Below are 11080 nucleotides of genomic sequence, written 5' to 3'. Positions count from 1 at the left end.
ATATATATATATATATATATATATATATATATATATATTCATGCAATTTTTATCGGAAGATCGGAGTTTTTGGCTTGAAATCGAAATGTCGATTATTCACACCTGTTATCATTCCTATTCCTTACTTCATTGTTGTTATATCGTAGTGCGCGATTCTCGGGGACAACATTAGTTTGAAATCGTTAAAAAAGTTTTTGACCTGTATTTTTCACTATGTTTAAAAGTATTGTGTTACTAATATTATAAGATACTATTATTCATAACATATTTAACTATAAAAATATATAACTATATAATATCTTATAACATTAGTAACTAAATACTTTTAAATATAGGCTTCGTTCAGCAGAACGATTATTTTGCAATTGTCTGAAAGTTTCTTCGCGCTGATTGGATTATACTTTATAGCTATAGAAAAATAATATTATCTCGCAGACAATCATAAAACAATTGCAAAACTGTTGTGCTCTGCTGAATACAGCTATAATGAAAGACACAGATCAAAAACTTTTAACGATTTCAGACTAATGTCGTCTCTGAGACCGAACATCGCGCGCTATAACAAAACAGCAATGAAGTTAGGAATAGAAACGATAACGGGTAAATACCGACACATTTCAAACTTTTTGTTAAACCAAAAGATTCCGACCATAAACAACTCTACTTAATACCATCGAGACTTTTGTGATATTCGCAATAATTGATAGTACGAAAACAAAACGTCTTTATTTCAGTAATATAAACAATAAGAATCTTATTCTATCGTACATGTAAATACACAATCAATAGGAAAAAAGTCTATAACGGTCAAAGTTGAATCTTTAGTTAAATAATTTCATGTGAATTCATATACTATATTTGTAATTATTGAATTGCGAGTTGAATTTTCGGACTAATTGTAAGCATTTTTACGTTATCCACTGATTCAGAAACGTCACAGCTAAGGCATCTTCGTCTTCAAAGACCAGAAGATAGTCGTAGCTTTTGGTTGTATAACGAAAAAAAACGCTTTATGATGGATATCGCGTTTTTTATGTCGCTTCAACATAGTTAAAGAAGAACATCTATTATTTTAGAGACTGAAAAAGCAATCTTACATAATGTAACGGGCTACTTCGAATGGAGGAAAGTCACGGTGATAATCGGTCCTTCCGGTGCGGGAAAGACCACTCTGCTGAAAATCATATCTGGCAAACGATTGACGGATATTAAGGGCAGCATTACCATAAATGGCGTTGAACGAAATAAAGGGACATTTCGGAAACAGGTGTGCTACGTACCGCAACAATTGGCTCTATTACCGTTCCTCACAACTAGAGAAACTCTTTATATAGCGGCTCGACTGAAACTTGACATTAATCAAAACGAAGAAGCGATTTGTTCAATTGTAAGTAAATAAGAAAATTTTCAAGTGTGTTTGTATACATAGAAGATGTCATTATGGCCTTCTAGATATTCTTTAAATCTGACTCAATAGATAATCACATATCAATGCCAAGTAATGGTCTCTAGTAATCAATGAATTAAATATGAGATTCTTAAGATATAATAGCTAATCTTTATTATGTGATCTAACTAACTTATAAAAAATGTTTCATGAATAAATATGTATAAACACGCATAAATATTCATATATCCTTCTTTCTTTCGTAAAATTATTTTTTAGTGTATTAGAAATAATAACAGTAAAAATATAAAATATAAAAAATATATAAAATATTATACATATTTATATATATTCATGCATGAAAAACTTTTTATCGGGTAATTTTAGTGCTTAAATTCAATGAATATGCTATTTGAAAATTGAAATTAAAGTGCAAATATCAGTATTTTCAGTTATATAATGCTCAAACATATTTCCTTTTTTAATTGAACTTCACTGATTATCAGTGCCGCAAGTATGTCATTGGGTAATTAGTGACTATTCACTGATTCAGATTTAGAGAATATATTGATTTAGAGAATATATATTGAGTTGTCCGTAAAGTTTGTGTCGATGTTGAAGGAAAATTGAAACGCAGAAAATTTAAATTTTAGTACATTTATTAAATTATATAGGTTAATCGGCACGAACTTTCCGGACAAACCAATAGTAGCTTCTCTTAATATTTCCGCTGTGAATATTAAATGATTTTTTTGAAAACATTTGTTCAATAGTTCATTCCCAGTAAGCAAGAAACATTTTGGAACATTTCAACAACATTGTAGCAACGTTGTAACATCATTACAATGTTGTTAAAATGTTCCAAAATGGATTATACCATGATACTAATATGCTAATAAATAATACTTAGCATTTATCATTTTTACTTTCGAGCATTTCGAAACGTTTTCGAAGTTATTTTTAGCATTTAATTAGGTATGCATATTTCCACTCAAACAGAACGCAACAAATTACGATAAAAATGACATTGAAATGAATCGGAAATGATTAAAAAATGACTTTTAATAATCATTTTGGAATCATTTTGACATCATATGACTTGTATTCAGCTTGGGCATTTCTCTTAAACTTAAGCTTATTCAAAAGAAATTTGAAGATGACAAGGCAATATAAGAATCGAACGCGGTAGTCGTTGTGCAAATAATATATAGATATAACACAAAACTCTTTATTATATAATAATGGGCTTACATGTTTCGACTTATTTTTGAGCCCTCTTTAGAGGCGCCTTTACAGAATGTATACGTAATAATTATCTTGTCATAGTGAATTTTCTCCACTACATAAAAAAATCTTATTGTCTAAATTCGTAATTTGTAAATTTATTTTAAGCAATAGTTTTTGAGATATGAAGGTTTAAATATTGTCAATTACAGACTACATTTAGATAATTACCTGTGAGTATTAGTGAACGCTGAGAGAGAGAGAAAGAGAGAGAGAGAGAGGCACGCACTTACTAATACTACTGCATACATGATTTATAGCCATCTAAATGTAATCTATAACTGTCTATATTTAAAGCTTTATTATCTAAAAAATTACTGTTTAAAACAAAAATTTACAAATAACTTTCTTATTTTATTTCATTAGAACTTCCTTGATAATATATTGAATCGCGAATTTTGGACATCCTATATTATTATAGTATTATAGTAAAAATAGTATGTATATATACATACATATTATTTCTCATAGTATTTAGCTTAATTTATCATATATATGGTGAGTAAAAGATTGATTCATTACACATCAGATATTATTTATTTCTATCAGGTAAACGATATAGCGGAAACTCTCAGTTTATCAAATTGTCTGGACACATTAGCGAACAAATTAAGTGGTGGCGAACAAAAAAGACTCTCTATCGGCGTGGAAATAATTGCTAAACCATCTATTCTATTATTAGACGAACCAACAAGCGGTCTCGATAGTGTGGCCTCTTATCAGGTATTTGTATATTAATAATGCAGCTATATATTATTAACGATCATTTCAAAAACATTGTATAATATTAATTATATAATATTAGGGTATGTACTGGATATCCTGAAAGTATACGATATCCGGTCTTATTCGGCCTCTTTTTACTCTCTTGCCGGATATTATTAGCCGCATATTATTAGTATCTGATAATATATCCGGTTGATATTTTATGTTGAAAGTTCGAGTCATTAATGCTGAATTCTATTCTTTTCACCTTAACTTTCTATTCTTTCTATTCAGTTCATCTTTTTCTTTTTCTTTTTACGTCGGCAAGATAAAGAAAATTATTTAAAGAGTGAAGCGCCATTTTCAAAGTTAGGTGTTAAATTAATATTTACATATTATGAATGTACGTATGTATTTTTTAAATGAATTAATTTATCTTAAAAATATGACTACGTGCCGATTATTTTCAAACTTTCAACATAAAAATCAATCAGAAAAATATTAATAATTTCCCCAAATTTTAATAAGAAACATCTCAAAACCTCTAAAGAAAATTATTATTTTTCTAATTGCTTTCCTTTTTATCTTTTTCTTTTAAATAGAGTAGAGAAATTGTATATCTGGTGTCATTTCTTTTCAGGTATTTGACCGGTAAAAAAATTTTTATACATGAATACATATAAATATAATATACATAAATATTCATAAAAACATATATAATCATATATGAAACGTGTATACATTCCTCTTTTTTTTTGTAAAAATATTTTTTAATGTAGTAGAAATAATAATAGTAATATGAAAACATAAAAAATAATTAAAAGGATAATTTTCACATTGTTGTTGTTTTAGAAAAAAACAAGTTTGGAAGAATATAAAAAAAATATTCATACACAATTATGCATAATTATATATATAATTATATATAAATAAAATCACAAAGTATAAAAGAGTGCTTATAAGAGTCGATATTAATTGGTTAATTGTAATTAATTTATTCAATATACATTAAATTCTAGACATTTCGAGCGCCAATTTGGATCCTTCTTAATACAAATATTTAATACTTAAAAAAAGTATTTGTCATATAAATAACATGAATATCATAAGTTAAAAAAATATATAAACGGATTAATACTAGTTTATTTGTTTCTGTTTTTATATGTTTATATTCTTTAGATATCCAAGAGCTTATTTATTTTAATTGTCAAATTAACTATTAATCAAATACAATTTTATATTAAATTGTTATTATCTCAAAAAGAATGTTTCATTGATTCTAACTTACTAAACTTACATGATAAACGCTTGAAATAACCTGTGATGGCCTCATCCGATTGCACGCTCGAGATCATATGACAAACATCTCTCAAACTCTAACTCAAGTATCAACGTTTTGAATATAATAAGCAGACATAAGCGAACATTTGAATATAATAAAAAATGGCTTTAATTGAAAAAGAGCATAACAAAATCTGAATATTTGACATTTGAATATAATAAAAAATGGCTTTAATTGAAAAAGAGCATAACAAAATCTATAATTCAAGAATAAAAAATATTTAATATTACAGTATATTCAAGAATGTACATATCAATTCGCACAAGATCCAAGATAATGAATCAATGGCTTTAGTTAAGTATTGTTTTGACCAATAATTAATAACCAATGTAATCTTGCACAGATTAAACTAAGGGCGTCTGATTATTATATAGATATTAAATTCACTATATGTGATCTGAGTGACAGTTGGTTCTGAGTAAAGTTGAATAAAATTATGCATAATTGTGTATGAATATTTTTTCAAATTTTTTTTTTCTAAAACAAACAATGCGAAAATTATCCCTTTATTTTTTGTTTTCACACATTACTATTTCACTTATACTAAAAAATAATTTTACATAAGAAAGAGAGATATATAGATATTTTATATATGATTATACGTGTTTATGCATCCGATACATTCCTAATTAAAATAAACCAATACCTTACATTATATTTTGTAAGTTAATAATTTTAACTTACATTTTAAGTTAATAATTTTTTTTTGCATAATTGCACAGAACATTCTAGAAATATAATATCGTAGCAATTTCAACAAATCAGCTAACATTATTTGAAGTTATTTTAATATATCAAAATGACGACAAATAATGTTAATTCATTTACTGGAATATTGCAATGTTGCTAAAATGTTATAATGCATTGTTTTGTAATAATGTTCAATTTTAATGTGATGTATCAGAATATATAATTTATGTTGAATAGCTCGTTAACACGCTGCATAATATGTCGAGAGCAAATTGCACTGTGATTTGTGCAATACATCAACCCAGTAGTCAAATAATTTCGCTCTTCGATGACATTATGGTACTGAGTCAAGGCAGAAGTATGTACTGCGGTCCAAAGAGCGAGATTTTAAAGACGTACAACGTTGCCGGGTTCACGTGTCCCAACTTCTATAACATAGCCGAATTTGGTAATGTTGACTATCGATCCGTCTTGATTACAATTATATTGTAATTAAATTAATTATACAAATTAAAAGAAAAGACGAAAGAATTTGAAAAAGACTATTGACAGAATAAAGCTATACGCATTTTTCTCATAAATTTTTTATAACTTTAAAATTAGTTTCTTCTTTTATTTAACTTGTAGTGTAAATTTTATAAAATTTTAAAAATATTTTTTGCAAATTTTGAAAAATAGAGTAATAACAGATTATTATTTTTTATTTAATATTTGAATAAGAATCAAAATAAGAGAGAAATATTAATATGTATATCTGTATTTATCTGTAACAATATTATTTTTTTAATAATATTTTTTTAACTTATGTAAATCCTTGAAGAAGATATACTCTTAAGACAAAATTTATACATGTATACTGTAACATATATGTGTTATTTATAAATCTATTCAGTCATATTTAGATCATGATAAGTACATTTTAAAATAGTTTAGCTAAAATTTTTAAATTATAAAATTATTTTAGAAATTAAAATAATTTAAAAACATATTATAAATAAAAATTAATCAATATTAATTGCGTTTTTCTAATTGCAGTGCTCGAAGTAATAACCGAGCAAAGAGGTGGTGACTTGGAGAATCTATACAAAATTTGTCGTGATGAATGCGAAAAATTCAAATTACATAGCAGACATAATAAAAACAGTAAATATCCCGATATTATTTTTTCAATCCAATTTATTAATAATTACTTTCGTAATTTATATTAATTTTTATCACTTCACGATAATTAAATAAAAAGCAATTTACGTATTGACTAACATTCTTTACAGAAATTAAAATTCTTAGAAATATTGAATCAGTTAGACATTCAGTACTGTCTTTGTATACATAAAATTAATGTTATTCAATAAAAAATACGCAAAAATAAGCAAGATAATTTGTAGATATAAAATTGTGAGAAACAAAGGAAAATTCCGCAAAAACCTCGAAATTGAATTTCGGTCGAATTGCTTGAAAATTTGATATGTTATAGATTTTACGATTTTCCTGATAAGAAGTTTCCACAGGTACGACTCTCTGTAAACCGTTTGACTTCCACGAGGAGTCACTTTTTGAAATGGATTAATACTAAAATTTCTTATTTTCATGTACAGTGCATTCTTACGTCATTATTTGCACTTTCTAAGTATATTTTTAAATAAAAAGTTATAAAGATAAATATTCATCTGATTGTTTCTCATAAATCGGATTGTTTGATTATTGTGAGTTTTGTATTACAAGATTCAATAAAAAAAGGAATTTTAATTTTATTTATTAAAAAAATATAATTTTTTTACAAGAAAGAAATATTTAACTAATAAGAATTAATAGTATGAGTAGTTATAAAAACAATTGTTGTAAAAAGTAGCTTTAAAATGAATTGTTTGTAAAAGTAGTTATGAAACAAGACTATGCAAAGAGTTTTTAGTCCTATTGCAAAGATAAATATGAGGCTCTAGCTTTTTATAAAGTTCGTATTAAAAAAGCTTTGAAGAATTTAGATAATATAAAAAAACAGAATAATTAAAATTATTATTTATTTATTGTATTATATAGTATATATATGTGTGTGTTATATAATAATATTGTGTGTGTGTGTGTGTGTGTGTGTGTGTGTGTGTGTGTGTGTGTGTGTGTGTGTGTGTGTGTATAATTCTACGTTATACAGAGATAAAGATTAATCGATATCGATTTCATTGTCATTTCTCATTGGGTATTATTTAATTTTGTATGAAATTTAACTTGGCGCCAATTGTTGATATCAAATCTCTTTTATGAATGGTACATAAAATTTTGTGGACTTGGCGCCAGTTTTTGTTGATATCAAATCTTACGAATGATACATATCATTAGAAATAAGTAACAAAAGATACGTTTTATATTTTTTAATTTGATAGAATTTCACTTGATTAGTTAAAATTATAATATTTGATTTTAATTTTTCATTTGCTACATTAGTTTTTTTTCAAGGAGTAGTAATTTTTAACAAAGAATTAAAGTTGCTATTACTTGGGTTGGAATAAAAAGACCTTCAATAAGAATATTTAAAGAAAAATTAAAACTACTATTAAATGGATTGGATACTTAGGTTTTATTCGAGAAGTACATTTTCTTAGACGTGAAGCAACTCAACGTTGATTTCACGTCTCAAAAATCAAGTTATCAACTTTGATATCCTTATAGTTTTTTGTGAGAAACAATTAAGTCAATATTATTCTTATAATTTTTTTACTTAAAAATATACACCAAAAGAGCAAATAATAACGTAGAAATGCATCATACTCGTTGAAAATAAAATAATATTAGCCAATTTTGAAAAATGATGCCTCGTAGAAGTCAAACGATTCATTATAGGGAGTTGTGTTCGTGGAGATCTTTTATCAGGATCTACAACATATCAAATTTTCAAAGGCAATTCGACCGAAATTCAATTTTCATAAAATTTGTGCGGAGTCCTTTTTTGATGACTGTTAAAATAACTCTTAATAACTTTTATAATAACTACCCAGTCTCTCAGAGATGATAATGGAATCGACATCGAATCGATTCCATTATAATTTCTGACTGAGTAATTGACATTTTTATAGAATTGAATTCATCAATTGACTCTAAGCAAAAATGTGAAACAAATGATACAAGTACACTAATAAACAATATAATACAAGAAAAATCGACGTGGCAACAGCAAAAAATTTTATTTTTACGAGCTCTAATCTATATAAAGCGAGATACAGTGAGTAGAAACTTTCAAAAGTAATATTTGAAGTAATCTTTTAATCTGATTGAAAAATTAAAATACTGTTGTTTTTTAATTAATTTTTCAGGTCTTAACAAAAATAAGATTTATGACGCACATCGGTGTCGCGCTGATATTAGGGATAGTTTTCTATAATTTTGGTGACAATGCGGAAAAAGTGAACAGTAATATCGCTTGCTTGTTTTTTTTTCTGTTATTTTTATTCTTTGTGAATGCCGAACGGACAGTACAAACGTGTAAGTGATATAGTTTCTTCTTTTTTTATTTATAAACATAATGTATTTAATTATATGATTTTATTCAAATAAATAAATTATATTATAAATTATATATTATAATTTTTAGATAATTTTAAAAAACTGAAAAATCTCTGGCAATATTCTTGACGTTTAACAATATTACCACGTTTAAAATTAATAAACGCGATTTATGAATTTCATAAATTGTATCATGATAAAAATGCATTTGATTGTAGTTCCCATAGAAGCGGCAGTATTTTTAAAGGAACATTTAAATAATTGGTATTCTTTGAGATCTTATTATAGTGTAAAAATAATAACGGATCTCGTGATGCAAGTATGTTCAATACAGCATTATAACTTTGTTACTAATTATATCAGGTTAAACTAAATATGATTGTTGTTTTTAAATAAAAATAAAGAATCGTCTATTTTGTAGATACTTTGTACATCAGCCTTTGTATTTATATCATATTATATGACAGGACAGCCAATGGAATATGATAGAATTCTAAAGACGTGGAGCATTTGTCTGTTAATTATGATGCTTGGACAAACAATCGGGATAATTGCAGGCACAACATTTGGTACTGAGGTATTTCAACGGTGTATCTTTTATTATTTTAAGTAGAAATTGATCGAGAAATGATGTTCAATAAATAAGTAAAAAAAATCATATTAACGCGGATTTTGATGCCTAATGTTATTTTTATGTGAATTTAATTTAACTTGTAATATACTCCAACTTCAGTTTACGACTGTATTTCAAGATCAACAAATAATCGACGCGCAATTTGTTTGAACTGGAAATTGTGAAATTTGCACTAAAATATTATTATATAAATACTAAAATTCTTTTTGAACTAAATATGGCCTTTTTTCCTTATTTGTATTACATTATTTTAAAATTAATATTAAAAACAATTAACAAGAAAAAAGCTATAATAGTTTAACATATTATAACATATTATATAGGAAAGACGACTGTAATTATTTATAAGAGTCATTTATAATTTAAATAAAAATTAAATTTTCCAATTCTTTGATCAGCTTACGCTATTCAAATTTCAATTCAATTCTTTCTTATAGTTAGTATGAAAATATAGAAAACTAAACGTAATTTCTTTCAGTTAGGTATGTTTTTAATATCGGCAACTCATATACCATTATTGCTCTTCGCTGGATTTTTTACAAAAATAGAAGAAATGTCACCATATTTGCAGCCTTTATGTGTTATAAGCTATTTCAGGTATAATTGTATAACGCTGCGATTATTAATTAAAAACTTGTAGCATTTAATTTTATTATCTCTTAGATATAATGTTTTTCATCTTGTCTTTTTTTTTATTTAGAACGGCTATTTATTGAAAGTTGTCTCTACAAAAATATGCTTTTGTTGTACATCTACTTTATTTTATTTTTTTAATTAAAAAAATTTATATTTTATTGTAGATATGCATTTGAAGGGATAATGCAGGCGATCTATCTTGACCGACCGAAACTGAAGTGTTTGGAAATTTACTGTCACTTACGTTCACCAAGCAAGATTCTCTCAATGACGGACATGCCAACAGTACCGTTTTATGTAATTCCAATAATACTTAGCTCTTGGATACTCTGTTTACACGCGGTCCACTATATAGTACTTCATTGGAAAATTTATTATGCAAAAAAATAACGAGTAAAATTAATATTCTCAAAAAGTATTCTCAAGATATCTCAAATAAAAAAATTACTTATTGAACAAATTCTATCTGCAATATAGTATATGCAGAATTTCAAGAGAAATAATGGGATTAAGAGTAAACAGTTTTGTAAATTGTTTATACACAATAATAACAATGTAAAATGTGTGAATTTTATAATTTCTGCTTTGAGCAAATTACGCGTTGATAACTGATTATGATAACAGTAAGAATTTGCCTTTTTTAAAAATAAATTAAGTTTGATTAAATAGTGTGAGTGAAAGTTGTGTAATTAAGACCCGATTGCATCAACGTTACTTTGACTTTAAGTGAGGCTTAAAACTCTCACTTTCTCTCTTTAAAGTCGAGATGCAGAAAAAGATAGAATTTAAAGTATCATTTAAAGTCAAAGCAAGTTGGAGTGATTCGCCTTCGAGGAGATGCTATTAGTGCTATTTGTGCCATTCCTTATTTTACATCTAATGAATGATAAAGATAGAATAATATAAA

At 26.2% G+C, this 11080-nt stretch overlaps 1 protein-coding gene across 1 annotated transcript in view; it reads left to right on the top strand.

Annotated features, from left to right (window-relative positions):
- LOC105627825 (ATP-binding cassette sub-family G member 4-like) overlaps nt 1–10563 on the top strand; it is a 12468-nt gene extending 1905 nt beyond the window's left edge. Inside the window, exons 2-12 of the mRNA XM_012209103.1 lie at nt 798–812; nt 1077–1387; nt 3221–3394; nt 5646–5856; nt 6444–6551; nt 8477–8622; nt 8714–8882; nt 9122–9222; nt 9325–9480; nt 10016–10134; nt 10338–10563. Coding sequence (XP_012064493.1) covers nt 798–812; nt 1077–1387; nt 3221–3394; nt 5646–5856; nt 6444–6551; nt 8477–8622; nt 8714–8882; nt 9122–9222; nt 9325–9480; nt 10016–10134; nt 10338–10563 — 1736 coding nt within the window. The remainder of the gene's footprint in view (nt 1–797; nt 813–1076; nt 1388–3220; nt 3395–5645; nt 5857–6443; nt 6552–8476; nt 8623–8713; nt 8883–9121; nt 9223–9324; nt 9481–10015; nt 10135–10337) is intronic.
- Nucleotides 10564–11080: the final 517 nt, after the last annotated feature.

This window comes from Atta cephalotes, assembly GCF_000143395.1.
Source record: "Atta cephalotes unplaced genomic scaffold scaffold00010, whole genome shotgun sequence".
In the NCBI taxonomy this organism is placed as follows: domain Eukaryota; kingdom Metazoa; phylum Arthropoda; class Insecta; order Hymenoptera; family Formicidae; genus Atta; species Atta cephalotes.
Note: the sequence above shows the minus strand (reverse complement) of the source record. Positions and strands in the feature narration are given on the sequence as shown.